The sequence below is a fragment of the Vidua chalybeata genome, chromosome 3, assembly GCF_026979565.1.
Source record: "Vidua chalybeata isolate OUT-0048 chromosome 3, bVidCha1 merged haplotype, whole genome shotgun sequence".
In the NCBI taxonomy this organism is placed as follows: domain Eukaryota; kingdom Metazoa; phylum Chordata; class Aves; order Passeriformes; family Viduidae; genus Vidua; species Vidua chalybeata.
The window spans coordinates 90,070,778-90,097,289 of record NC_071532.1 but is presented as its reverse complement, the minus strand read 5'-3'; the positions used below and the strand labels follow the sequence as shown (position 1 = coordinate 90,097,289).

The window sequence follows — 26,512 nt, the reverse complement described above, 5'->3', positions numbered from 1 at the left end:
AGAGGTTTCTGTCCACCTCACTGTCCACTTAACAGTCCCATACTTCTTTGGCTTGTCTCTGAGGATGTTTTGGAAGACTGTGCTGAAAGGCAGGCTACCAACAAGATAAAAATTATCCACTGCTTTCTCCTCATCCACCAAGCCAGTCCTCTCACTGTAGACTGTTCTGAGGTTGGTTAAGCACAATTTCCTTTTCATAAATCCATGCTGACTGGCCTTAATCACTTTTTAGTCTTCCATGTGTTTGCAAAGTTACAAAGAGGATTTTTTTTTCATTACCTTTGCACATTTCAAGGTGTAGATGAGCAGTGTGTAGTTTCCCAGATCCTTCTTCTTGTTCTCCTTGAAGACAAAAGTTACATTGCTTTCTTCCAGTCTTCAGACTCTCCCAGTCACCATGACTTTTCAATGACTATCACAATGTTATTGTGACCTCACAATAACACCTGCCAGCTTCTTCTGTGCTCATGGGTGCATTCCATCAGGGCCCATGGACTTACATGTATTGGGTTTGTTTAAGTGTTACCTAACCTGTTTTCCCTGCATTGATGGTGACTCCTCCTTGCTTCAGGAGATGAACAATGTTGGGGAAGTTCACCTTGTGAAAGACCAAAACCCCTTAGTGCCTGGGGACTGCAGCAGCTCAGGGAGGAAGAGGATTCACATGGCATGGGGACCCAGGAGAGTCAGAGGAGGATGGGAAAATGATGCAGTTCGTTTAAAGAGAAAAATTAAGGAAGTCAGCTGGTCAGAGTAAAATAGATGCAATCAGTAATCAAAGCAGAGCATGAATAGCAATTGGAATTGCACATCTTAACTCCTGAAGCAGTTGAACCTGACTCGTGCAATCTTATGCTGACTGATCCTGATTCAGTACAGTGCCTTTTCCTGGCCACATCCCTGCTGAGACCCACCACAGGGGTCACTTCTACATATTGCTTCCAATGAAGTAAAATACTGACTCCTTGGCCATAGTTATTAAAAAGCCCCAAATTACTACCCGGAGGGAAAGCAGAGCAAAACTGCCAGGAATACCAGACACACAGATTATTAAATATCCCAAAGACCACAAGGAATGAAAAGCTCTCTACAATGAATGGAGATGTATCCTCTAAAGCTTCCTCAGCTGGAATATTTTCTACCACCAGAAGTTTGGCAACCTTGTTTCATTTAAAAATAGAGAGAATGCATTTAGACTATTGTAGAAAATAGTCCATAGCCTTGCCAATCCTCCCAGGGGCAGGAGCTTTGTACAAGGGGTTGAAAAGGAAAATATGTCTCTGCTCAGTCTGACCTGCAATTTTTTCACATGCAAAGTAGAGATCCTGGGGAGAAGAAGGCCAGAAGAAACACAGTGTATGTTCCCAGGGCTGGAGAGATGTGGGCCAAATCCCTGTTCTGCTTTCTCATTTCCCCTTTGCTGTGACTGATACAAAACCATTACCCTTTCTCAATTTGATGTTCTCAGGATAAATACACTAATAAATTCAGGTGTGCAGTTGCTGCCTTGTACTATTTAGGTAGTTCCTTATCATTATATGTCTATTTCACGTTTAAATGCTGCATGAGTCAAAATCCTCCAAACATCAAAGTCAGGTTTCTGTAAGATACAGTCTGGCTAATGTAGGATTCTGAGGAACATTGTAGTGCTCTGAGGGCCTCAAAAGAGCCCTTATATATAAAATACTTGGTTCAGAGCAAGCACAAGATTGCTTCCAAAGAATTAGCCCTTAGATACTTGAGCCAGTGCTTTCAGAGCTAAGACCTCAGGAATGTAGTATCATCATCCGTGCCATGTAGGGGATTTGTGTTTGGCAGTACCCATCAGAAACAGCACCCATCAGAAACAGCAATAAGCCAGAACAAACCATTTTGCCTGTGTAATCATCTACATCCTGACCTCCTTGCATCTCTGCTGGCTTCCTAATGCTTTGCTGCACCTGGGCCTTGAAGAAAACCATTTTCTGCAGGAGAAAACAAGGTCACAGGGTTACCTATGGGTGGATCCCCACAGATCAATTGGTGTTCCTTCATGAAGTTAATCTGAACAACCTGAGCGTTCATTACATTTTCTCAAATATAGGATCAGAGGTTCATCTATCCAGTGCTCTTTCACCTCTGATTCTCCCTCTCTACTATGCTCTCGTGAGACTCCACCTAGAGTGGGCTGCTGCATCCAGGTCTAGGGCTCCCAACACAAGAAAGATGGACCTGTCCATCCTGGAATGAGTCCATAGGAGGCCACTAAGTTGATCACAGGGCTCAAACCCCTTTTCTATGAAGACAGGCTCAGAGAGTTGGGGCTGTTCAGCCTGGAGGAGAGGAAGCTCTGGGATGACATTATAGCACTTCCAGTACCTAGAGGGGGCCTGGATGCAGCTCTAAGTAATCTGCTCTAGTGGAAGGTGTCCTCACACACAGCAGTGGGGTTTGGAGCTAAATGATCTTTAAGGTCCCTTCCAACACAAACCATTCTATGATTCTACTATTCTTATCACTGCCCAGCTGGGCACAGTACCTTAGAACTGGTAAAAGAAGCTTAAAGCAATGACACATATATGTTTCTTTTCACATATCCCAAACACATTGGAAAATTAATTTTTGTGAAGGTCAGAGATGAGATTGGTATATTTGTATTTCAAGGCAAACAGGAACAAATTTGGTGCTATGTTGACCCACTGTGCTGAATGTACCTGAAGTGGAGGGAGTTGCTGCCAGCACAGAAGTTGCTTCAAGAGCTTGGAAATTACCCTGGCAGGCTATAAATCTAGAAAGACTTTCTGTGTCTAACCTTAGAAAAATCATAAAGATTTAATTTTCTCCTTTTTAAAAATTAATACCCTGTCCTCCTTGAGCCTGAAATGTATTTCTGATGGAAAGAGGCTGGGTGTGATGAACGCTGCATGAATTTTGGGTCCCTCCAAACTGCAGGACAGTCCTGCTTGTGCAGGATTACAAGCATGGAAGCTGCAAGAAGGCATGGCTCTTTCATGGCAGGGAGCTACTGAGGGGAGCTGAGATCACTGGAATAGGTTTCATTTTGGAAACCTTTTGATTCAGACTCAAAGGCAAACCAACAAAAAGGCTCTTCCTTCTCAGGCAGGGAGAAAGATTGGTAGTATTAACTTTTAGGGAAGTTTGGTTGTAATAGACCTTTAGGAAGCCTGTGAAACATAGTGACTGGATTCTACCCATCTTAAAAGACTTGAAGAAATGGTTGGTGTGCAGGAAAGAAAATCAGATGAGTGCAAAAATGCTAACAGCTGGGATTGGAACAGAGAAGCCATGGAACAGGATTGGTTATCAAATCCTCTTTGCTGGAAGTTTCTAAAAATAGAGGAAGTGTTGGTGAGTGTAAGGGGAACTGATAGAACTTTGGAGTGGAAACAATTACCAAGGAGCCTCTCAGCCACACATCTGAATGGCACTACTGCTGAGAGGTGATGCTGGCAGCATTGCAGTGGAGAGACAAAGAATTCAGAGGAGAGACAAGATAAGTCAGAGCCAGATGGCCATGGCAGGGGCCATGCCCTGTGTGGTCCCTCACCTGTGTGGCCGGTTTGAGGAATCCCAGCTATGGGACACCGGCCCCAGCAGCCTTGCCTCTCCCTAATCCTGCAGCTCACCTCCTGAAGCACAAGGGCTTCATGGCTCCTATTAATTTCTCTTTTTGTATCTTAGAGGTTGTTATAAATGTTGATCCAAGTTTTCTCCTTTGAGTTAAAAATCATAAAACATGCCGAATTTGGAATTAGTGTGGGAGTAATTCACTGACTAAAAAAAAGTTTGGTGAGTTGATCTTCATGTACAATAGTACACTGTTATTGTGTGATCTACATTTAGATTTTTTCCACTTAAATCACTGTGCATCCCGTTTCACAAATTCCAATAAACATTTTTAAACACTCTATAAATACAATTCATTCTTGTCTTGTAAATGTCTCTGAACTATACCAGTCACCAGAAGAGTGACTTCCCTAGCAACTAATATAAAAACTAGGGGGAGGGGGGGGGGGGGGGAAGCTAAGACTGAACCTCTTTAATGAACACGTGATACGTCCCATTCTGAGGTACTACGAAGTTTTTATTGCCACTTGTTTTGTAATACTGTCCTCCCAGACAATGTGGCTCCATATGTTGTACAGACATCCCCCAGCTCCTCCTTGCAGAGGTGGCAGCAGGGGTGTGTTAGTGACTGCCTCTGCAGGGGAGGTTGGTGGCCCCTGAAACCCAGTCCAGAGAGCAGCAGAGGCATGCAGCAAAGCCATGCAGATGTCAGTTATGGGAAAACATAAAGGAATCTTTGCCAAAGGTGTCTGAGCCACTAGATTTAGGCAAGAAAATTCCTATTTGGCACCCTAGTTTTTAAACAAATGTAGAGAACTGATGGATCCTGCTGAAACACAGCTTATGGGAGTGGTCAGCAAAGGGAATGATGTATGGAATGGATGCTGAAGGGTTCTTTACAGTCTGCAATGAAAGAAATGAAAAGTGCCTGAAAAAAGCAGCAAGGCACCTTGAATAGATACATGTATGAAACTGGGTCCAGCCCTGCAGACAAGGACTTAGGGCAACTGGTGTATTGGACATGATCTGGCAGTGTGCATATGCAGCTCAGAAGCCCAAATGTATCCTGGGCTGCATCAAAAGAAATGTGACCACAGGTGGAGGAGGAGGATTCTCTTCATCTACTCCATTCTCATGAGATCCCATGTGAAGTCCTGCATCCAGCTCTATACAACGCGAGTACAAGGCTGGTGCAGTGCAGGGACTTAGGTCGGAAGAGAGGCTGCCTGAAGAAGCTGGAAGAGTGCAGAAGGTTGCACGTGACAGTTGTGGTCCTTGAGATCATCCATCTACACCTTCCACAGTCCCACAGGCTTGAACAAGCTGTGTATTGAGGAGGGTTGAAATGCTACCAAACCAGAATGGCAGCGAGGCAGTCTGTAAGAGAAGCTGATAGCTTTTATTTGATCCATGAAACAGTGGGGGGAAATAGGACTGTTAAATAAAAAGGAACAAAGACAAGCCTTCAGGTATGAAAGCCCCTTCTGGGGCCTGCATGAGGAGCTAAAGTGAGACCTGTTGTGAAGCACTTTCACGTCTGTGTTGCTACAGGGTGCAGAATTGGACCCATTGCCAGAGGAGGGGATTTGAACCCAGTCACCGTAATGGGCACAGGTTAAAAAACATGTCGCTGTTGCAGTAGTTGGGACAGACTTGGTGCTCTCCCCCACCCCTGTGCTCTCCCCTGCCCTCCCTGAGGCGCGGGGTAGGGCGGCAGAGAGAGGCAGCCGCCATTGCAGGCCAGCGGGGATTTCGCCCCACAGGATGCATCTCCCAAAGGGCCCGCGTCAGACCTGAAGGGGTCACGGCCACCCTTCGCCATGGGCAGGACGTGCTGGGTGCTGAGGTGGGTGCACTGCTGGGGAGAAGGGGCTGTGCTGGGCACAGCCGCGACACTGCACAGCCTCTCGGCTCTGGGGCTCCTCCTGAGGGATGGGCTTCGGCTCCAGGTCGGTGCCTCTCTGGAGGCCCCATCCTCCCCCGCTGTCCCTGGGAATGGAAACTGCCCAGAGCAGCTGCTCAGCGTTGGCTCCTGGGAGCTTTTGCTTAAATGTCCCCTGAAATTAGCAGGTGGCATGTGAGCATCCGGGTTGGAAAGAAGCAAAGGCAAAGGCTCCTGTGTCGGCATTGCACCTGTCAGAGACTTGGGAAAGCGAGGCATGGGTTAGTAAAACAAGGTGTGGCGTAGCACCTCTCCTGTGAGCTGCTTGCAAAGGCACTCAGCTAACATGATGGTTGGATTTGATGATCTTAGATGTCTCTTCCAACCTTGACCAGACTGTGGTTCTGTGAACACAGGTAACAAAGCAGAGGGCATAGCAGAGCCTCCCCCACCATAGTGGGGGTGCCCATGGGCTGTAGGGGCAAACTGAACAAGGCTCCCAGCTCTTGGCTCTGGGTTTGTTTGACCAGTTTTTGCCCTGAAACATTGAAACAGTTGTTTAGACCTTGCACTCACAGCCCTTCAGGTCCACTGCCAGCATATACTGAAGAAGCACCTAAAAATGAAATTATGCTAATACATTTGATACCACAGATTTTTTTTTTCTATGGAGATTGGAAAAGCTAAGTATGATTTTTATACTGATTGTTTTGAAGTCAACTTTTCTCTAAAAAAATATTCTTCTTCAGCTTTTCTAGAGTCTATTTCTAACTAATAAATTTTCCTATCTTTAGATTTTTTTTTACCCCACAAACAGAAATTTCATTCAGGTAGGGATCAGCACACAAGAATTATTCTTCTGGGTCTTATGTTCTGGATATTTCATAACTTCTTTAATTGCTCCAATTATTGTATTATAATTATGCAAACTTTAATTCCTTTCAGAACAGTCATTTCTAATGAGTGCTTGCAAGTCTTTCTTCTTTATAATTCTGCTTTTTCATCCATTTAATTATAGTGGTTTTGCAGTCTGCTGGAGCAGCAAAGCTCCTTTCAGTTGTTCTCCACTCACCATGAGAAAAAATTCCAACAATCTGGTGTAGGACCCAGCCCACCTTCAGCTACAGACCCACCATAGGTGCCATAGAGAGACCATCCTATAAATCACTTGCTTTATTTTGGGCTCATACCTTTTTGTGAAGTTCTCCTCCCTGATTTCTTTTGAGCACATTAAAACTGAATCTTTCCAGAATACATTTTCCAGACTGAACACATTAAAACTGAATCTTTTCGGAATATGTTTTTGCAGATTGAGCGACACAGGTTCTGTGTGACAAATCCGACTCCTGAGTTAGTTGTATCACAGCTAGTTTGGCAAAACACAAATATGATGGGTTATTCCCAAGGAAAACCTGCCATGAACTGGAAAGCCAATGAGAATAAATGGTCTAAGTCTGACTGTACAGAGTCAGAACAGCTGAAGAGCAGGCTCTACTATTAGACATTTGTGACATCTTTAGTCTAATCCCACACAATTGAAAGTGAAGGCCTCAGGAAGACGTTTTAGGAAGGGAAAGGTGAAGGCGTGTCTACAGGAAACTGGACCTAAGCAAGTAGGCTAACCAACAGGCTCAGTTGTAATAGAGAGAAAGCCACGTGGCCCAGGCATATTTCCTAGGTGGAAACTGTTCCAGTGTTCATGGAGACAGAACTAAACCAGTAATAGGAAAAGCATTGCTGCTGTATTTGTTAGACAATTGGACAGATCAGTTGGTTTTTCTTATGCTTTTGTTCCCAGGCACTTGTGTCAAGAGGTTCTGGTTTTTAGTGTTCTCCTGAGTATTTCCAGTAGAAATAGCTGCAGCTTCTAAATTCACATTCTATTCAAATGCGTTTAACTTCCTGTGTGCAAATTTTATCTGCTTCTTGGGTTCCCAGATCCCCTTGCTTCTCCATGTTGTCCACTTAAGAAATCTGTCCCCACCCAGAGCAATTATCCCTTCTGTGTGTGGCTCAAAGGCCATGGATTACTATCCCTAACACCAGGTTGGGGGAATGCACCACCCCTAACATATCAAAAGACAAACTGCATGTGAATACTGGTGATGACAATTGAGCTTAACACAGCCTTTGCAATGAAGGTCACTGGGATTCCCTCCATCAGTCATGCAGCAGTCCCAAGGATCTCTGGAGATGCTTTCACAAGTGTTTCCACACCCATCAGAGCTAATGTTTTAACATCAATGCTTCAGAAAGTCCTTCAAAGCACTCTTTTGCCTTCAAACCAGGCAAACCACATACAGGTTATGCATCTTCCACTTCTTAACCTTGCCAAAACTCAAGGGGAACAGGCAGAGGTGGAGGATGCCTTCGCCTTTCTAAGTAGTGCCAAGAAATGGGAAAAGAGGCAATGGGCAGAAACTAATGCACAGGAAGTTCCACATGAATGGTGATGAAGCTTAGCCTGTCCTGCAGCCCTGCTTTGTTTACCAGTGTAGATGCAATCTCCTGCTGCCAGCAGGTGCAAATTTGCTCTGGAGAGGAGGTGCTGGCAGTGGATGACAGTGCTAAGGAGAGCAGGATGCTCAGGACAGCCCTGGTCCTTCTTGGCCTGATCATGGGCATGCAGAATGTGGAGATGTAAAGCCTGTTCCCACCCAAACCCAAAGCCCGGATAGTCTCCACCATGCCTTGAACCACAGATCGCTTGACCAAAATTTTGTTGACCAATAGCAAGAGTTACCTCAATCTCCTGGATTCTTTTTAGTCTTAGAGAAGATGGAGAAAAAGCTGTCTTTGCTTTTTGGATTGATCTTCTTGCTTCTGCTTCTAGTTTTGTTTCTGGACGTGGATGGTCGTGAGCTCCTTTGGACTTTAGAAAGTAATTATAGTATATTAAAGGTAGAAGCAACCTTGTTAATCTTAAGGGAACAGAATTTATACCACAGGCCAAAATCACATATTATGGCCTAATTTAATGCTTTGTATTTAATAGGATTTAGTTACTGTGAGCTCAAATAATAAAAATATCCCAGATGAAGTGGGATGGGGTAGAAACCCTTTGAAATAATAAAATCAGTGCACCACATTTATTTGTAGAATACAGTCCCCCCATCAGAGCCCCAGCTGAAGCCAGAGGTCTTCTGCAGCTTGTCTACAGTGTCTCTGCACTCACTTTAATTCTTCTTAGAATTTAGCCGTATTTATCTGAACATTAATTTCCATTAGCTTCCACAGAGAATTAATTTTATTTAGCCTGCACGTAAGTAAAAGAGTGGAAAACAGGAAAGTGGTTATGTTACTAAACCAGGACTACGGCTTCCAGAAATAATGCCCATTATTTAAACACTTGCATACACTGTGTTCCAGATATAAGTTACATATAATACCGAGATGGCAGCTTCCATAGACAGTCCCTTGGGTATAACCATTTCCTGTTCCAAGATTCCCTCATGATTATGTACAGTGCCTTGGAGAAGGAGAAGAGAAGGATACAGTATTTCTGACTTTTGAGGATTTGTTTGTTCCTATGTACCTGAGGCAAAACACTTCAAGTTTTCACAGAAGCCTAAATAAAAAACACGCTGTGCTGTAAAATTACAGTAGCATAGGCTAATTTAGGCTGGAAGGGCCCTCTAGCTCAACCTCCTGCTCAGGCAGGACTAACTTCAGAGTTAGATCAGGTTACTTTGGACCTTGTGAAAATTTTTTCTCCTTACAGTCATTTGACCTTGTCATATTCAATAACCCCTATTTGTTGGAGCAAAAAAATTTGCTAAATAAAACTTAAAATACCAGTCTTTAAAATTAACTTGCATAATGTTAGGTAATTTTATACCAACCTGGAAAAATATGAATTGGCCTTCATGCCTCCAGAAGTTGGTAACTGGGTAACCACCATGGCCTCTGCAGGAAAGGAGCTGCAGTGGTCCATTGCAGTTTGGACAGCATTTCCCTGGAGCAAGGATAGAGGAAAACATTTTCTAGACAACACCAGTTAGATGAATCCCATGTGATAGAATGGTTCATTGCTGGCAGATTGCCACTTCTGGTTTGGTCCTCAAAAATTATAGAGAGAAACTATACTAAAAACTTCCAAACATAAGCAAAAATCAATATAAACAAACTAATCATTGCCTTTTTCTTCTGTCTGTTATTAAGTACAAACTTCCAAAATTATTTCTATTAAAATGTAATTACAATTTTATCATTTATTATCATGGCCAGTTTTAGTTTTTCTCTTGTCAGTTTTTCTGGTCTCAGTGAGCACCTGAGTAATACCTTTCTTTAGCTAAATGTACATCAAATCCAGAAATCAGTATGTGCTAGCTCTACTGAGCAATCACAATTGTTTGGAATGGTCTTCTTGTTAAAAATGTGTGTGCAGCTCATGTTCTCTGTTTGCATTGTCTTGCTCCAGTGACGTGACTGTGTGGCCTATTTTCCAGTCATCACAGTTTATGAGTAACCTCTTTCCTGCAAGAGTTGCCTCCTGAGTTACTCTTGGGCCAGTGCAATAATGAAGCCAACACTCAGGTGGGCAGGAACATCCGGGTAGTGCAGGAACTGCCTGCGCTGCACAGCTTTCTCAGTACCCTCACTCATGGGCCTGAGAAGGCTGGGAACCAATCCCTAACCAGCAGAAACAGAGATTAAAAAATGATTAGAAAAAAAGGGAAAGCAAACAAGCAGATGACTGTGCCCCAACCATAAGAAGTGTGAAATGCGGTGTTCCAATCAAGAGTTGCATTGGAATATAAGGAATGGCAGAAGGAAGGCTGGGTAATCCAGAAGGTATCCTATACTTTGATTTCTGCTATGTTGTGTTCACTTATGAACTGCCATACAGTGAACTGCCATGTTTGTACTCACGCTGTTGTTTCTGCCTGGCTTTATCACATATGGCTGGTCTTAGGTAGATTTTCTTCCCATCCAAGGTAGAGCAGTTGTTACCACAAACCACCACCCCAAGGCAGGACTTCTTTAAGATGCGAGGGTTGTGGTTGTTGGTGTTTCTCATTGCCCAACTGCTGTGGTGCCTCTGAGCATTTTTATCCTCTGAGCTATAGATATGTTTTACATAGGAATCTGGCCATTCTTGAAACCAGTCTGTCTGGCTCACATGCTGTGGAAAAAGCAAAGCAAGCCTTAGGCTGGGGAAGAGAAAAGCTTGTCCAGGAGCTGAGCAGAGTTGGACCTCTGCTGGGTTTCCTCTAGCCTAGGTGACTTTAGGACCCTGGCAGGTGATGCTGGTTGTCAGGAGGGAGCAGTGGAGATAAGGCAGGAAAAATGCAGATCTCTGTGGCTCCCCGCAGGCCCCAGAGCATCAGGAAGGCCTGGCCAGGAGCTTGTTCTCATTCACCCAACCAACCAACCAAAAATAATAAAAAACACAAAAAAAAACCAAACCAAACAAAGAAACAAACAAACAAACAAAAACACCACAAACAAACAAACAAACAAACCCCAAAAAACCAAAAAAAAACCCCACCATGAACAAATATCAAGCCTCAAGGACAACAGAGTAAGAAGCAATAAAAATAAAACTGGGAAAAAAAACCCCAAAGACCCAAATACACATCACATCAGTGTGCATCAGGGGGTATAGTCAATACAGTAAAATGCAGTAAGCTGTAAAGCATCTACCATACCTGATTATGATTTTGAGGGAAAAGTTCTTGTAAAGGATACAAAAGCTTAGTAGAAATTTCCTTTAAATTGCTAATCCCAGGACTGAGAGCCATGACAGCAGTAAGAACACCAACCAAGAAGAGAAAAATTCCCATGCTCCCCTGCTAGCCACTGGATAGTGTAGGGAAGTGTGTCCATGAGGCTTCCAGACTGAAATGCAGGTGAAGGTGACCTTGGGCTGAAGAGCAGGGAAGGGGACATCCTGAAACATGAGGCTTTGGGCAAACAGCACTCTTATAGTAGGGAGGAGGCTGGGATCCAATAAGAAGGCAGGGCTGGGAGTTGAAAGGCAGAGCTGGATGCTGAAGGACTGCAGCAGGAGGAATCTGGCAGAAATATGCAGAGCTGAGGGACAGGGAAGTGACATTGGTGCACAGGGTGTGTGGGCTTTCAGTGGAAAGCGTGGTTGAAACTTTAAGCTAAGAGAACTAGAAAAGGACAGAGGGAGGGGAAGATCACTACTGTGCCTCTCAGCAAACCTCTGCAAACATGAAGCAAGGGTTCCCTAGGTGCTCATGAAAAGACTTACCTCCATGTGGGAAGACAGCTCTGGAGCTGGAGCCCAATCTGCAATGAGACTGAACACCCACAGCTGCAAGGCAGTGGTGGGTGCTGTGCTCCCTTCTCAAAAAAACACTACCCAGGGCAAAAAGCAAGTCCTGGACAGCTCTAATTAAGTGCTCACAGCAGGAAGCATCTTTCTTTCCTCTGCTTTCTCTGCACCTAATCCACCAGTGAAAAGAACGCCTTTGCAGCATTGCTATATTTCATGCATCAACAGCTCTTTCAATAAAACATTTAAGGAGAAATGCATGGAAATGTCAATGTTTTCCCAATATTTTCTAGCAAAACACTCCCCCATACCTCGAAGTGACAAAGAGTATAAAGGCAACGAGTCATAGATGACTGAGAAAGCTTTTAAGATCAGTGGTGGAGGTGACTCATCAGAACAAAATAAATTTCTAAGACACAGACACGTACCTGGGGAAGTTTGATGTCATTGATATCCCAACTTGTCATTTCTCCATGTTGGGAAGCAGAGCCCTCCTGCTCCATAACAGAATCATCTGCACCTTTCAGCTTTTTTGAATTCTTTCCCAAAGTTAGCAAGAAAGTTGCTCCTGGCTGCTTTTGAAGTTGCCTGGCTGTCAGCAGTCTCAAGCAGTTTACAACCAGGAAGCTGTTTCCTGAAGCTAAATGATAGAGAGGCTGCTCATTAAAGATAAAAATCAGTGTTCTTCTGCCAGAAAAACTTGTTCCATTAAAAGTTTTGCAAGCCAGCAGGGCAGTGGAAAATATAGCTGAGAGATAGCTTGTGATGTTACAGAGACATCATTAGCAGCAAGCAAATCGTGCTTGTGGCACCTGATTTGCTTTGCTCAACCTCCTCTCATACCAAGTTTATAACCATGTAATTCTGCTCACAGGCTCTTTCTACATCTGATCCAACTCTGTCTCTGCATTCCCAGAGCCAAACTCACTGAACAGCTCAGCAGCTGTTGACGGGTCTTTGAATCGCTCCTTACCTATTTCGTGCTCCGCATCTGACAAAGGTGGCAAAAGAGGGGTCTGCTCCATCACTTCAGGAGAAACGGTGCTCAACCATTTCAAATATTGCTGGTATCTCTGAGAGCTTACCAGTTGCACCAGGGAAGTATAGAAAAGGAGGTTGGGCTATCTGCATTTTCCTATTTCAATGGCAGACTGAAAAAGAACCCCACCAAGGTATGTTTTTTAAAACCAAAAGGTTTTCCCTGAATTTTTTTAAAGTATGTGGCTGCCCTACTCTGAATTTCAGTACAAGCCAAGCTTAATAAAATACTGTGTTGGTTTTATCTGGGGTAGAGTTCACTTTCTTCACAGTGGCTGATACAGGGCAGTTTTGGATTTGTTCTGAACACAGGATTGATAATATAGAGATGTTTTTAAGTTTGATCCTCAGGGATCCCATGCATGAAAAACTTTGTTTCCTTTGCTAAGGAGAGAAAAGTTGAATCATTTTTCTATGTCTGGAAACTGGGAAAGTTTCAGTGTTTTCAGGAAGGTCACTATAGTTATGCCAGTTAAAGATTTATTAAAGACTACTGAGTAGTGAGAGAAGTAAAATCTACCTGATCATCCAATTCATAGACTTTCAAAAGCATAATATATTTTATTGTTGTTTCTGGCTCTGCATATATGTATGGCCTTTGGAATGTGATTTAGCCTCCATGTCCTTAGTTTACTTATTTATAGAACACCTTTGATCTTACTTTCTCATGTTATATTATCACCTCTAAAGGAAGACTTTGTGGATTTTTGCAGAGCACTTGAGACATTTGGCTGTGTGCTTCTGTGGCAGCATAGTCAGAGCACCATTGCCCCATGTTGTGACTCAGATTATGGGGAAGAAAGAAGCAAAACATCCTGCACAGAAACAGATTCCTACAGAGGGGGCCTGGTAGTCAGCACCAGAATCAGGAATCTGAACTGAGGGCACTGTACTGGGAGGGCAACCAACAGGTTCAAATAGGATGTTAGTACAGAGGAGAAGGGAGCACAGTATATCAGGAATAAAAACCTCTGTAAGAAACAGTAGGTCTCCATGTATTTTCCTACTGTGCTACAATGAAAATGGAGATAGTAAGGTCAGGACAAATGAAATACGAGCTGCATTAGAAAACTGAGTTTAATTTGCTAAACTAATCACCCTTGACTACTGTGTGCTCTACAACATGAATTGATTTGTTACACAATTCAAAATTATAGTCTCATTGCTTTTAAAATTACTTTTCTGAATGAGATGGCTTGGAAATTGATTTTTAATTTTCTTCATTAGAGATAATGGAATATTTCTTCTTTATACTATATTAATAGGGCTAAAACAATAATTAAATATTACCTTAAATATTAACAAAAGGCACAGATAATTTCATAATAATGCACACAAAAAATGAAGTTCAAGAGAATGATACATATTTAACTACTTGCAGGTAAAGCCTTCCACTACTTATTTCTCTAGACTCTTGTGCTACAGCATTACTACTAATGTTGCTGTGATATGTCAAGGAAGTTGAACACTAGGCAAGACAAAGTCAAAAACATAGGAAAGAAATAAAATTTGAAGATCTGCTATTTAATTCTTATTTCTATATAACATCTGGATAGGTTACAATAAATTTAGAAAGAGAATTAAGCCATATATTTTATGACTTAACTAGCAAGGATTTGGAAAATTTCCTCTATTTTCCTTGCAAGTACTTGGTGTTGACCATTTAGGAAAAGGATTTTGAATTTTTAAAATAAATAATGTATATTACTAATTTACATGAGCCTATTGGTTAAATTAATTCAATATCATCTGCGAAATCTTATTTGGAAGGACAGTCTGGGAGACCATAAGCACAGATAGATTTCAGTAGTTCTTCAGCAACCATCTACAACAAGAGATTTGAGGACTGAAAAAGGCCTGGAGCTGTAAAAGGCTTCTTGCACTCAGGCTCCTGCGCTGGAGGGGGCTGTGCAACCCCGCAGAGCAGCACCCGAGGAAAGCAGATGTCCCTGCCCTCCGGTGTCCAGCTGACAGGCTCTGCCGCAGGGCGGTGCCTGGCAGCAGGAACACGTGGATGTCACCTGTCACAGGGCAGTCTCCAGGTCAGGCTCCTTTCTTGCATCATTTTACCAGCACACAAAGAAGGTTCTTTAGTCAGTGCTTCCATCAGTCTTCCTTTTGCTCTTTGGTGTCATCTTTCAGTGATGACAACCTTTCAGTGACGTCAGGTGCAGTCAGTGGAGCTTTACCTGGGCTGAGTTACCTGTCCCACCAGCAGCCTATGTTGCACTGTCTTCCATGGCTGCCTTTGTGCCTTGCCTCAAGTTCATGATTTTCTCTGACACTGAAAGTTTCACCCTGCTGTGGGAGCTCTCCTGCCTCTGCTTCACTGATGCTGTTTGCCTTTGCATGCCTCTCGTCCCACTTTTATTACTGCAGAGTTCCTGTGGTGCTGCTCCACAGGAACCAAGGAATGTGCATGTTTATACCAATACTACTGATATTCCTTGAGAAATATTGCTCCAGACTGGCCTGACGTTTTTACTCTTTTTCAAATACATTCTGTAAACTTAAAAATAACAACAAGTTTATCTTCCAGTTCAGCCTTTCTATTTGATAACTGTGGCAGCAGGATGAAGCAATATGACTATCTCCCAGATGCAGAGCATAAACTCACTGCAAACAAACATGTCATTTATAATGAGAAGACAGTTTCTGTCTGTGGAAAAATGCACTAGGGATGCTGTGTATTTTCAATAAGCAACGAGACAAACTTTTTTTTTTTCAGATTGTCCTGACATATCCTCAACTTGGCTGCCTCTATATTCAACATCATTTGAAATGCTTATGCTATCTTCACCATTCAGTATCCAAAAGTGGAAGCTCCTCCCCTGTGATCTGGGTTTCAGAAGGAAGATGGACATATTTTGAGATGGAAGTACTTTTAAATCCTTGGTTGGTTTTGTTTATACTTTGTTTCTCTTTAATTCTTTTCTCAAAATTGTTATTTTAATGGCCCTTGAGATCTATAACAGCTAATGAGCTCATCTTTTTGTTCAGTTACCATACTTCTGAATTCTGGACTGCTCTGGATAAGAAGTCAATTGTAGGTGGTGTAGTTATCCTGGCTTTGCTGCTTCAGTCACATTCACTGAACAATTTTAAAAAATGCTTTTTAAAAGAAGTTTTGGTTTCCTACCTTTTCCAAGCATCCTCTTTCTAGAGCACTGTCTCAGGTGACAGTCTGCAGGCTTCTCTGAGGTTGTCACATCACGTAACACAGACATATCTACACCACAGATTGAAAACCAGACAGATTAGCACAGAGATCATCTCAAAGCTCAAACACTGATTAATGTCTTGGCCTCTTTTTTCTTACATCACTCCTGCCCTCATGGGCTCAGGCCACTGCTCAGTACAGACACTCAGGGTGTCTGCCAGAGTGCCTGGGAGGTGCTGTGTACTCCTGCCTGTACTGCACAGACCAAGGATGGACACACGGACCATCTACTAAGGGGATATTCAAATCCTGCTCTTGGGATGGTAATTTCTTGAACAGCTCTTACTCAATTGCCTGCAACCATCTTAGTTTTTCCTCTGTCAGTTGAACAGTCATTTGGCTTCAATATTCTCATTTTTCATTTTCTATTTTACGTTTCTGGCTATTTCCAGCAGAGAGATGCAGCTGGGGGCATGATTTTTCAGAGGCTCTACCACATGAGGTTCATGTCTGCACACTTGTATTGCATAGAGTAAATATTTTTGCCAGGCCTCTCAGTCCCTCTGCTCGAGGAACCTGATATTCATCCACATCTGAATTAGGTTCCAAGCTGTGTTCTTTCAGCTGAGAGCCTGGTAGTTGAATGACTTACTATTGAACAGAATAGTATCAATAATCTGGGTTTTGTTTGTTTGTTTGTTTGTTTGTTTTCTTTTTCTCCAGGACAGGGTTTTAGTATCAAATTCTGGGAGTGTTGTCTTTTGCTGCCATGTGAAGAGCATAGCTCCAAGTGAAAGGTTTGAGGCCTGAGGTCATTTTAATCATTGTTTGGAATGCTTGAGTATATACAAATACATATTTCATTTTATTTCTTGGTATCTCTTTACTAAAACTGTGAGATATGATTATTTGGCAGTGGAGTCTAGGTTTTTATTTATTTTATTGACCTCTTTATTTTTCTGTCCTAACATATCAGACACTGCAAAACATGCAATGCTCTAGACATCATATTAACTTACTGGGGTAAAATTGATGATAGCTATTCCACAGATGCAAAAACACCAGGGCAATATATTAGCATTAGTGTTTTGATGCTATAAAAAATGTAGGTCTGGGTAAAATTTTGGCTTAATTTGTTCATCTTTCTGACCGTATAAACTATCTGTCTTCTTTTATGGGGTTTGTTGGTTTGTTTGTTTGTTTGTTTTTGTGGGTTTTTTTTCACTAAGATCATAAATTCACATGCTTTAGCTGGAATAGCTGGTTTCTATGGTTTATCTAAAATTTTAGTTGGAATGCTTTTTGCAAGTCATGTTTAAAAATTACAATCTCTTAGTGACAGTATTATGATACAATTTAAAAATTACCTTAGTTTATGGACATTCTACTTTTTTATTTTGCTAGTTTCAAAGCCTAAGGCATTCAGTCCTTTTGTCTCTTGATCTGATATTCCATTTCTCATCTTGCCTTTGCATCTGGTATAAATACACTTAATTTTGCAGTTCTGCCTGGCATGAACGTCACGTGCATACAAAATGTCATTTCATGGATTGACACTCACTTATTGAATGCAGTGCTTTTCTTTTCCTTATAATTCTGTGATTTTCCCTTTTGTGATTTAAAGAATGTGTAATTGCTAAATGAGTTGTCTTTCATGTCCCTCTGCTTCAGAACAGGAATTTGGTATGTCACTATGATTGCTGTTTTCCTTGTTCCCACTCTGTTGCTGCAATATGCATTCTAATTTTTGAGCTGTTGGAGCTGACTAATTTCTGTTATCTCTGACAGCATGCTCGGCTTTTCTTCATGGTCAGGTGAAGTATCATATCTACCAAATCCATTCTCAGCTGCAGGTAATTCCAAAATAAATTCCTATCAGTTAACCATGTCCTAGCTTCAAACAGCCGGATTCTGGTATAATCAGCTGCTGTGGAGATCCTGTATGTGTTCCTCTTTCTACTGACTATGTTATCTCACAGATTCAAGTGTTCAGGCAGAACTGTAACAGTTTAACTGATTTGGTCTGACATACTTTCAAGAATGAGAGGAACTTTTCCACAGACTGAGCACTGGAAGGAGCATTGTGTGGGGAAACTGAGCTTTGTTCTGGTCACTTGCTTTGCAACAGAGCACAGCTTTCTTTACTCCTGAGAAATCATTGCTACTCTTCCTATCTGACTGGGCTCAGTATGCAGCAGGCTGGTGGAAATGTTAACAGAGACACAAGATCAGATCTTTTACAATTTGAGGAGTGCCAGATTACACTTGATTATCTATTTGATTCCAGGTCCTATCTCTGTTGGTTTTAGGAGAGAAGAATCCCAGCTATAAGCCTAGGTTTGCCAGTCTGGTGTAGCTTCCTGACATTGTCACACCCTGGAATTTCTCAGCTCCCTCAATGCTATTGGTCTCATCTGCTGCAAAACAACAAAAGCTGCTCCAATACCCTCTATTCAAAAATTTTCTCCTTGGCCTTCATAGCAGTCCCCAGCAACTATTTCTGTAGATCCTTCACAAAGATCCTTGTAAAGGGCAGCTGCATTTCTGCCTTATGGAAACTGGTAACAAGCCAAATCCAGACAGATATGTCCACTCACATGGGCAGTCCCTGCTTGTACTGATCAGGTGATAATTATTGCATCTTTCTTTGTCAATATTATGGCCAGCATGACCTTTTTGTCATTTGGTACTTATCTATCACACTAGTGCACATCTAGGCTATTTCTTTTCTCAAGATTGGCTTGAGAAAAATCTATCTTCTTATAAGTTTGGCCTGTCTCTGCTATTGTATCTCCTCCAGGAGAAGGAATACAACTGAGTTTCTCAGGCTTGTGAACTGCTCTGACACCAACAATACCCCTGTGGGTGGGACTTCACCCCCACCTTTGCCTGTGCACCCTCCCTGTATTTTCTCCTGGTTCTATCTGTGGTAGCCACATTGTAGACCTTGTTTCACCGGCAGCATGGATTCATATTAGGACACCTGTAACTCCAGTAATGCAATCCAATGGCACAAAACAACACCTTGTTCTCTGAAAACACAATAGACTCTACTGCAGCTACGGTCCTCACATGCTAACAGATTAATTTCCTAGAAGTGATGACAGCAGCATTGTTCTCCATGTCACGTTCCTTGCCTCACTTTCTTTCTCCATTCACACTCACCTATTGCCCCACTATCTGGAGAGTGCACAGTACAGTGCACTACAATGATCTACAAAATACAATACCTACAAATTTTCCAAGCAGTTTTTTTAGTATATAATAATAGGCAGCAAAACTAGTAGCCCAGGATGCCTGGTTTGTTCTTTAGCTCTGAGGCTGACCTCCGCTCTTGCCTTGATTGAATCATGTTTGCAGAATGACTGACTGACTCGTCAGGTACTCCTGCAACCTGATCCCCCACTCCACCAAAAGTGTGTATGCTTCCATAAAGCAAGGTGAGCTGGTCAGGTACTGGAAGCTGTGCAGCTGCATTACCAGGCTGCTCTGCCAAGGTTACTTAGCTCTGCTGGCTCTGTTTTTTATGTCTGGCACTACAGCATGACAGGAGAATGTCTTTCTGTCTCTGCTCAGTTGGACAAATGTCAGACCAGCCTAGCTGCAAAAGCCCAACCTCATGAGTGGCATGGTATTGCAGGTTGTTCTGAGACTGCTCCAAACAAACCACTGCCCTCTCAGGAGATGAACTGTGCATTTGAAACTAGATACAGTACAGTGTTCAGCATCTCTAATAACACAGTGCAGCAATGTTCAGGTAATCTGATGACACACTCCAGTGATTGCCTACGTATCTCCTCTGGTGCTGTGGCACAAACTGCAGCCGAGTCTGGTAAGCACCACTGGGTTTCCTTACACCTCGTGCTCCTCTCAGCACAGAAGGACAAGCCTCTCTTTCATTTTCTCTTCATTTAGCTGTCCATTTGTCCTTCATGAAGAAGAAGCCCAGCAGCTTTTTCTGCACTGCACTGAACTGAACTCTCTGGACTTGGATCTGTCACAGCAGCAAGGGAGGGCACTGTGCAATGTGCTGGTGCCACAGACCAGGGACCTTGCTACTGGCATCAACATGGAAAAGCAGAGATCAAGGACAGAAGTTACAGCACAGTGTCTATTAACCAGAAGCAAGCTGTCATTGACTGTCCTGAAAACCCAGACCTTGTTTTTGTGGGGCCTCAGAAACAGGCATGCAACAAATGAGAGGCAGCAGCAGACAGGGAACCTGTGTGTTTGGGCAGAATCCTGCAGGGACACCCACAACCTATGGCAGGAACTCGTACTTTTTTTATGGTGTTATTTATACATCTTAACCTTATGGAAATAATGGACCTGTGGTACTGTACAACTCACTTCAAAGCACTGAGACCAGAATAATTTTACTGCTGTTTTCTGAATTACCTTTTTTCTAGCTGCCTTTTAACTCCTTGCTTCTCTGGGGATCATCTAATTTTGTGGTAAAAATGCCTGGTTTTAACTGTTGTTGATAAACAAGTGAAAATTGCTTTTTACACCCTTTCCAATCACCTTCAAAGCTGCTAAGCAAGAAGTTCTTGCAAAGTGAGAAAGACAAAGAAAGTTGGAATGTTCTTGTTCGTTCCTTCCACAGTATGTGCATGACTCCACCTTGACAAAGGCAGCAAATTGATCTGGAAAGGTCCATATGAAGAACTACAATTTGAAGAGGGCTGCTAAAATAGCGTCCTAGTGCTCTAATTGGCAGCAGTTTTCATACCTTCTTCAAAAGCTCACTGCCTACACCCTTCTTAGAAACAAATTCTCACTATCCCCTCTTCACTTAGTGAGCCTTCTCTCCTTTCCACATCTGTTGACTATGGTTTAGTCCTCTGGCTTTGCAAATGGTGATTTCCATTCTTAGCTGCTGTTTAATTTTGCTGTTCCTTATTTGAAAAAAAAAAATTGAACTATGTAAGTTTTGAGTAATTTCAAGCAAGAGATGCTCTTATAAATTACCTTGGACATAAAAATGGTATCTTCTACCTTTGCTGCTATTGTGCATATTTGGGTGCACAAAATTACTAGTATGTATTGATCCCTTAAGGCAGTCAAATCACAGAAATGAATCCCTAGAAGATTTTGTACAGGAAAATGGACAAAAGCAGTATCAACAAAAGGGGCAGTACCGGCTACTGGCATTGAGGCTTGTTCATGCAGCTTCTCTGAGGCACATGTGGAAAAGTGAGGATTGAGTATCACTTTAATGAGTGACCATCCCAGAGGTGGAGACTGCTGCTGACAGCAACAGCTGAACTCACCAAGGCGTTTTTTTTTTCTTTTAAGCCATAAAATTCACTTATCTATATACAAAGAATTTGTGTAAAGGGACTTTTCAGACATGACGATAGCAACCATTACAACATCTATTAGTCACATAACAGCAGAAAAAAAGTAGAAACATGAAACTACTTGGAATGCAAAGTTTAAGCTGCCTTTTTCACTCCTATTCAACAAACTCTTCAAAAGAAAAACAGAAGTTGAATCAGTCATCTTATTCGGAACAAACAACTTCTTAGAGAAAATAAGAAAAAAATGGCTGGATTTGGGATAAACATCTATTGTTAGTATAATACCCACCATATAATGATACACAGAGGGAAAACAGAGGACAAGATGGGAAAGGGCTTTGTGCAGGTGCAGGATGCACAATGCCCTTACACATTGCTCTCATCCATTTTCTGTCTCTGTCTTTGACAAACTATGGAAATAATTCACAAGGTGAAGAGACTTCCAGCCACCTTCAAACCCTTCCTTGGCTGAACAGCTCCAAAGTATCCCCAGGTGAAATGCTGTGGGACAGTCAGCTGCCCATGTCGGTTTTCCTGCATTTGTTTCCTGGCACTGGCTCTTCATTGGTATGAAACCAGAGCTTTGCTCTAGTCTACAGACAGCAGAAGATTTGGCCTGACTTCCAGGATATTGAGAAATTAGCAGTTTCTACAGAGATGGAACAGAGAACCATCACCACTATGCTGTGGGTGCTCCAGCATAACTCCAGGAATCATTATGTCGCCTGAGCTGCTCAAAGGGCAAGTTCCCATTTGAATCATGTGGGAACTTGAGGCAACCATTCCTAAGCACAGGTTTGAAAGGGACATGTATAAGGTGCTGAAATTGTTCTCTGGACAGACACTGTCTGCTTGTCCTGGATGTTACTAGCTCCTGTTCCATGTGCTGTGCCTTCATATTTAGCACAGTTGCATGAAATTTTAAAAACGTTCCAGAATTGTAAAATTGGGAGTAACAAACTTCAAAAGTCACCTAAACCCACTGCGTCTCTGAATTGCTTCTTTCTGCTCTAAGCTGTGTGCAGTTTGCACCCAAATTGTGCCTAGTTTTGCCTTAGGGTGGATTTTTATTTTTATTTTGTTAGAGAAAAGTGCTCTGTAGTGACCTTAATAAGTAAGAGATGAACATCTATGTAACAAAAGGTCTCAAAAATCACTCAGCCAAAATATCTCTTATAATCTTCAGTGGTAACTAAATACTAGCCTTAAAATGATTGGAAAAATCTCAGGAACAACTTGCCAACTATTTTCAGAGTGCTGAAATGAGCTGTGCATGCTGAGATCATTAACAAGACCAAGAAAAAATGTATTCAGTGCAGTTTCCCATCTATTAGATTACTTGGCCTCCCCAGCAGTCTCCAGAGAAAGCCTCTGGCTGCTTCTTAAGGTCACTGAATCATTTCACTACAATAAATGATCTCGCTAGCTGGAAATGTTGGCGAGGCTCCCCGCGCCCCGGCGCTGCCGTATCAGTGAGTCAGTGCGCGCCCAGCGCTCGCGGGTGAGCACGCACCGCGCCCAGCCTGCCCCTCCCCGGCCTTTCTCTTCTCTTTCTCCTCCTTCGTGCGCTTTTACTTTCCGGACAGTATCGAACTGATAGAGGTCTGTGTCTTTTACTGTCTGTGGACGGAATGAGAACACAGACCAAAAAAGAAAGAGGGGAAAAAAAAAAAAAAAGGCAAAACCCCACCAAACACGATTTGGGCTCCCTAATCGTGGGAGTCTTTGACTTTGCCACGTGTCGGCAATTACGGGAAGGAGTCAGCAATGTACTGTGGGGCTCTGGCAGAGCAGAACAAAGTGTCCCAGGGCAGGAACAAAGCTGTCTTCCGCACCTCTGAAAGCCTGGAGACAGCGAGTGTTGACAGTCAGGACGTTGAGAGGCATGCCAGGGTAAGGGTAGTTGACATGCATGCTTTAGCACACCGTGTAATCAGTAACAGAGGGAATTGTAGGTGCCATCAGCCGCGATTCTGTCACAGAGAGCAGCACCGTCTCCCAGAGGCAATCCAAGAGAACACTGATTAAGAAGTCCAACATATCTTTGATAAATGTCTTTATTTCCCTCAGTAGGAGATAGCAGGCTGTTCCCTTGGTGAAACAAATTCCAAAAAACATCACCTGCAAGCCCTTGGCAATATTTTCTCTCCTTATCCCAAAGTATGCAACACATTTCTCTTATAGCTTTGCTGTCTCTTTTATAACTTGCTTGTTCTATTTGACTGAATCCTTGTAGGAGAGAGGAACAAATAAGCACCACTAATTACTAATTAGTAGTAATTACTAATTACTAAAAAGGATTACTAATGGGTAGTTCAGTAGTGCTGGTTACAAACCAGGCTCTCTCTCAGTCATTCTCAGAGTTCACCTATGCAAAGTTCATATGCTACAAAGCTGTCACCAGCCTCCCACTCCTGTTCAGGCAAGCTTGGCTTGGGCTGAGTCCAAGGCACTGCGTTTACACTTTTTCAGAGTAGTGATTTTATCACAGTTGCTTCCCCCCTGTAAACTAAATCTCAAATCTGTCTCTGTCTCTCTGCACTGACACAATCACAGAATAATTTCAGGTAAAGGGTCCCTCTGGAGAGCACCCACCTCACAGCAAAGCTAATTTCAAAGTTACAGTAGGATGCTCAGGGCCTGACCCATTGAACATCTCCAGGGATGGAGATCAGCCTCCCTGGAAAGCCTGTGCCAGTCTTTGACTGCTCTCATCATGAAGGATTTTTCTCCCATACATTTAATAATAATTTCCTTTGCTACAACTTATGCATTTGTCCTTCCATTGGACCTCTTGGTCTTCTTCTGTGCCCTGCCAAGAATACTGCCCATCCTCCTTATCACCCTCAGGCAGCTGAGAACAGCAGTGAGGCGTCCCCCTCTTTACTCTGCAGCTCCCTGAATCTCAATGCTCTCTGGCAGAGAGAGGACCCAGAAACACAGGTGCTTTGCCAATAGGCAGCCTCAAAAAGTGAGGACAATTGAAAGACTTCAGACATCTTAGGTATAGACAAGCCACTTCCAAATATCTCATTTTGCCTAAAAGCCCAGCGGAGTTAGTAAAAAAGGTCATCCTTACTGAACATTGGTGGGCAGGGTACACAGCCTCACTCAATTAAAAGTTAAACCTGGGATGCTACCTTTACATATTCAGTTCTTACACTCCTAAAGACCCTGCCAGGATTTGATCTGGGATCTTCAAGTTTCAAAGGACAAAAGAGTCAAGTCAGAGTGTCCTCTGATTTTGCATCTTGCAGACTTCTTCATTTCTCTACCAGATTATTTTTAGAACTTGTTCGGTCTCCTTATGACCTCGTTTCTTCATGTTATACCTTAAATGATTCATGTATAACCTTTCCCTTGAGAGGATCCTGCATCTCAATAGTCAGAAAAGTTATTAAAATTCTGCAACAAAAGTGCACTTCTGGTCCCATCATAAATATGTTTCTGATCATTATTCTGAGAAAAAAGTTGCTCCACGGAAGTGAATTGCTCTTTCAGCAGCTGGGACAAGGCTTGTTTTTATAGATGGCTGCTTTAGTATGACAAACATCAAGCAGACTTCTGCACACTGAAGGCTGTATGTTTTCTTTCAAGTTACGTTTCAGTACTGCTTGTGGGAGAGTATTTTTGTGTTGTGTTTTTATATAAATCACTTTGACAGAAATGGAGACATGTATTTTTTCCATAGGGAAAAAACCCATTATATTTTCAACAAAATAACTGAAAAATACCATCTGGAATAAAAAGCAAGGAAATGTTACCTTAGGGCCTCAGTGACACCTGGTGTTCAGGCAATGGATGTGATACTCCCTGGGGGAGGGTTCCCAGGGAAGTTGTCAGACCAATGCACGAGGAGCATCTGAAGGGACAGTATGTTACTGCAGGAGCATCAGTGAGGAGACACAGACTGAAAACTCACTCCTAGATGTTGGCCATCTTCACTTCCTCAGGGGATAATCCAGCACAGCATAGTGCTGAGGATGGGCCCAGAAGATCAGAGGGAATGAGAGGAGGAGGAAGCCCAGTAACCATTTTCCTACCTCTTCCACTGCTCCCATACTGAACTGTATTTTGATTTTCCTGCAGGGTTGGTCTCAGCTTCTGCTGAGCTCCCATTGCCCAGGACAAAGGCCAGGTGCCAGGAGAGAGGTGTTCCCACATGACCCACTAAGCTGCACTTTAAAGGCTTCGAGGGTTCACATGGTCACAAAGATCTATGGCACTTTTTTTACAAGTGCCATACACTCAGTACACCAATACACCCAGTATTGGGATGCTATTCATGCCTCTCTGATGACAACCTGTTTCTCCCTCTACAGATACTTTAAATGATTCTGCTCAGCAAGAGCCATCAAGCCTGGAGACAAGGGTTATGAAATGCAGAGGAGCTCCCACTCAACAAAACGTGACCAGGTAGCCTAGTCCAGAAGATGCTTGCAGCAAACAGCAACATCCCCATGTGTGGTGGAAGTGCAGCCCCAGGTTTCTGTGCAGAGGAGAGGAGGAGGCTCAGCGTGGTGGCAGCAGACCTGGCAATCGTTAGACCCAGACTGACGTCATGGGAAGCAAATCATGCCTAGATGGGGACCTGGTCTTCCAACATAAAGCCAAAGGAGGAAAGGAGTAAAGACAGGGAACACATTTCTTGATGCTGCTTGAGGGAAACCTACCCCTGTATCAAGCTGAGCTGTGGCTGCTCTGCAGAGAGCAGGGATGGGTTTGGGTGTTCTTCAAACATTACTGCTGAGAGAGACAGTAACTGTGGCCAGTCAGAAAACTGATCTGGGGTCTCATTCTCATCTCTGCACAATCTCCCTTGCCTTACTGAAAATGAGAGCAATTCAGCTCGTATTCTCCACTTTCTCTTCCTGTCCCTCTTCTCAAAACTGCCATGAGGGCATTCTTCTTTCTTGCCTGCTAGAGCCTCTCTCCTCATTAGCTTTTTTTCCTGGCATTTTGTGTATTTTCTGCTTCCTGTATATGTTTTCCTTTGAACTGTTTCCTCATTTTTTCCAGACTAGCCTTCTGTTACTGAGGTGTCAGAGCAGGGAGGATGCTGTCTTTTGTAATGCAGAGGAGCTGCTGTCCTAGCACCACCCTTCATGGTCTTCTTACAAGGCCAGACATTTTGGGGTTTGCTCACCTAAATTTATCTGCTATAAAGCATGATCTATTGAGTGCTATTAAATAATTACCAGTCACTTGTATGTGCAGGACAGCTGGTGATGTATTATGTTAATTACCATTACATGGTAAGATTTAATGAGAAAATACATTTGATTTGAAATTTGGCCTGAGTTTAATGAATTTGTTCT

General features: G+C 42.8%; 1 protein-coding gene across 1 annotated transcript; it reads right to left on the bottom strand.

The window, feature by feature from the left end:
* Positions 1 to 5,182: 5,182 nt before the first annotated feature.
* On the bottom strand, positions 5,183 to 12,196 carry GCM1 (glial cells missing transcription factor 1). Its single transcript, XM_053937528.1, has 5 exons — positions 12,122 to 12,196; positions 10,322 to 10,574; positions 9,292 to 9,404; positions 8,193 to 8,321; positions 5,183 to 5,710 (listed from the first exon to the last, which is right to left on the bottom strand). The coding sequence occupies exons 1-5, from the start codon at positions 12,194 to 12,196 to the stop codon at positions 5,183 to 5,185; spliced, it is 1,098 nt and encodes a 365-aa protein (XP_053793503.1).
* Between the last annotated feature and the right edge of the window lie 14,316 nt (positions 12,197 to 26,512).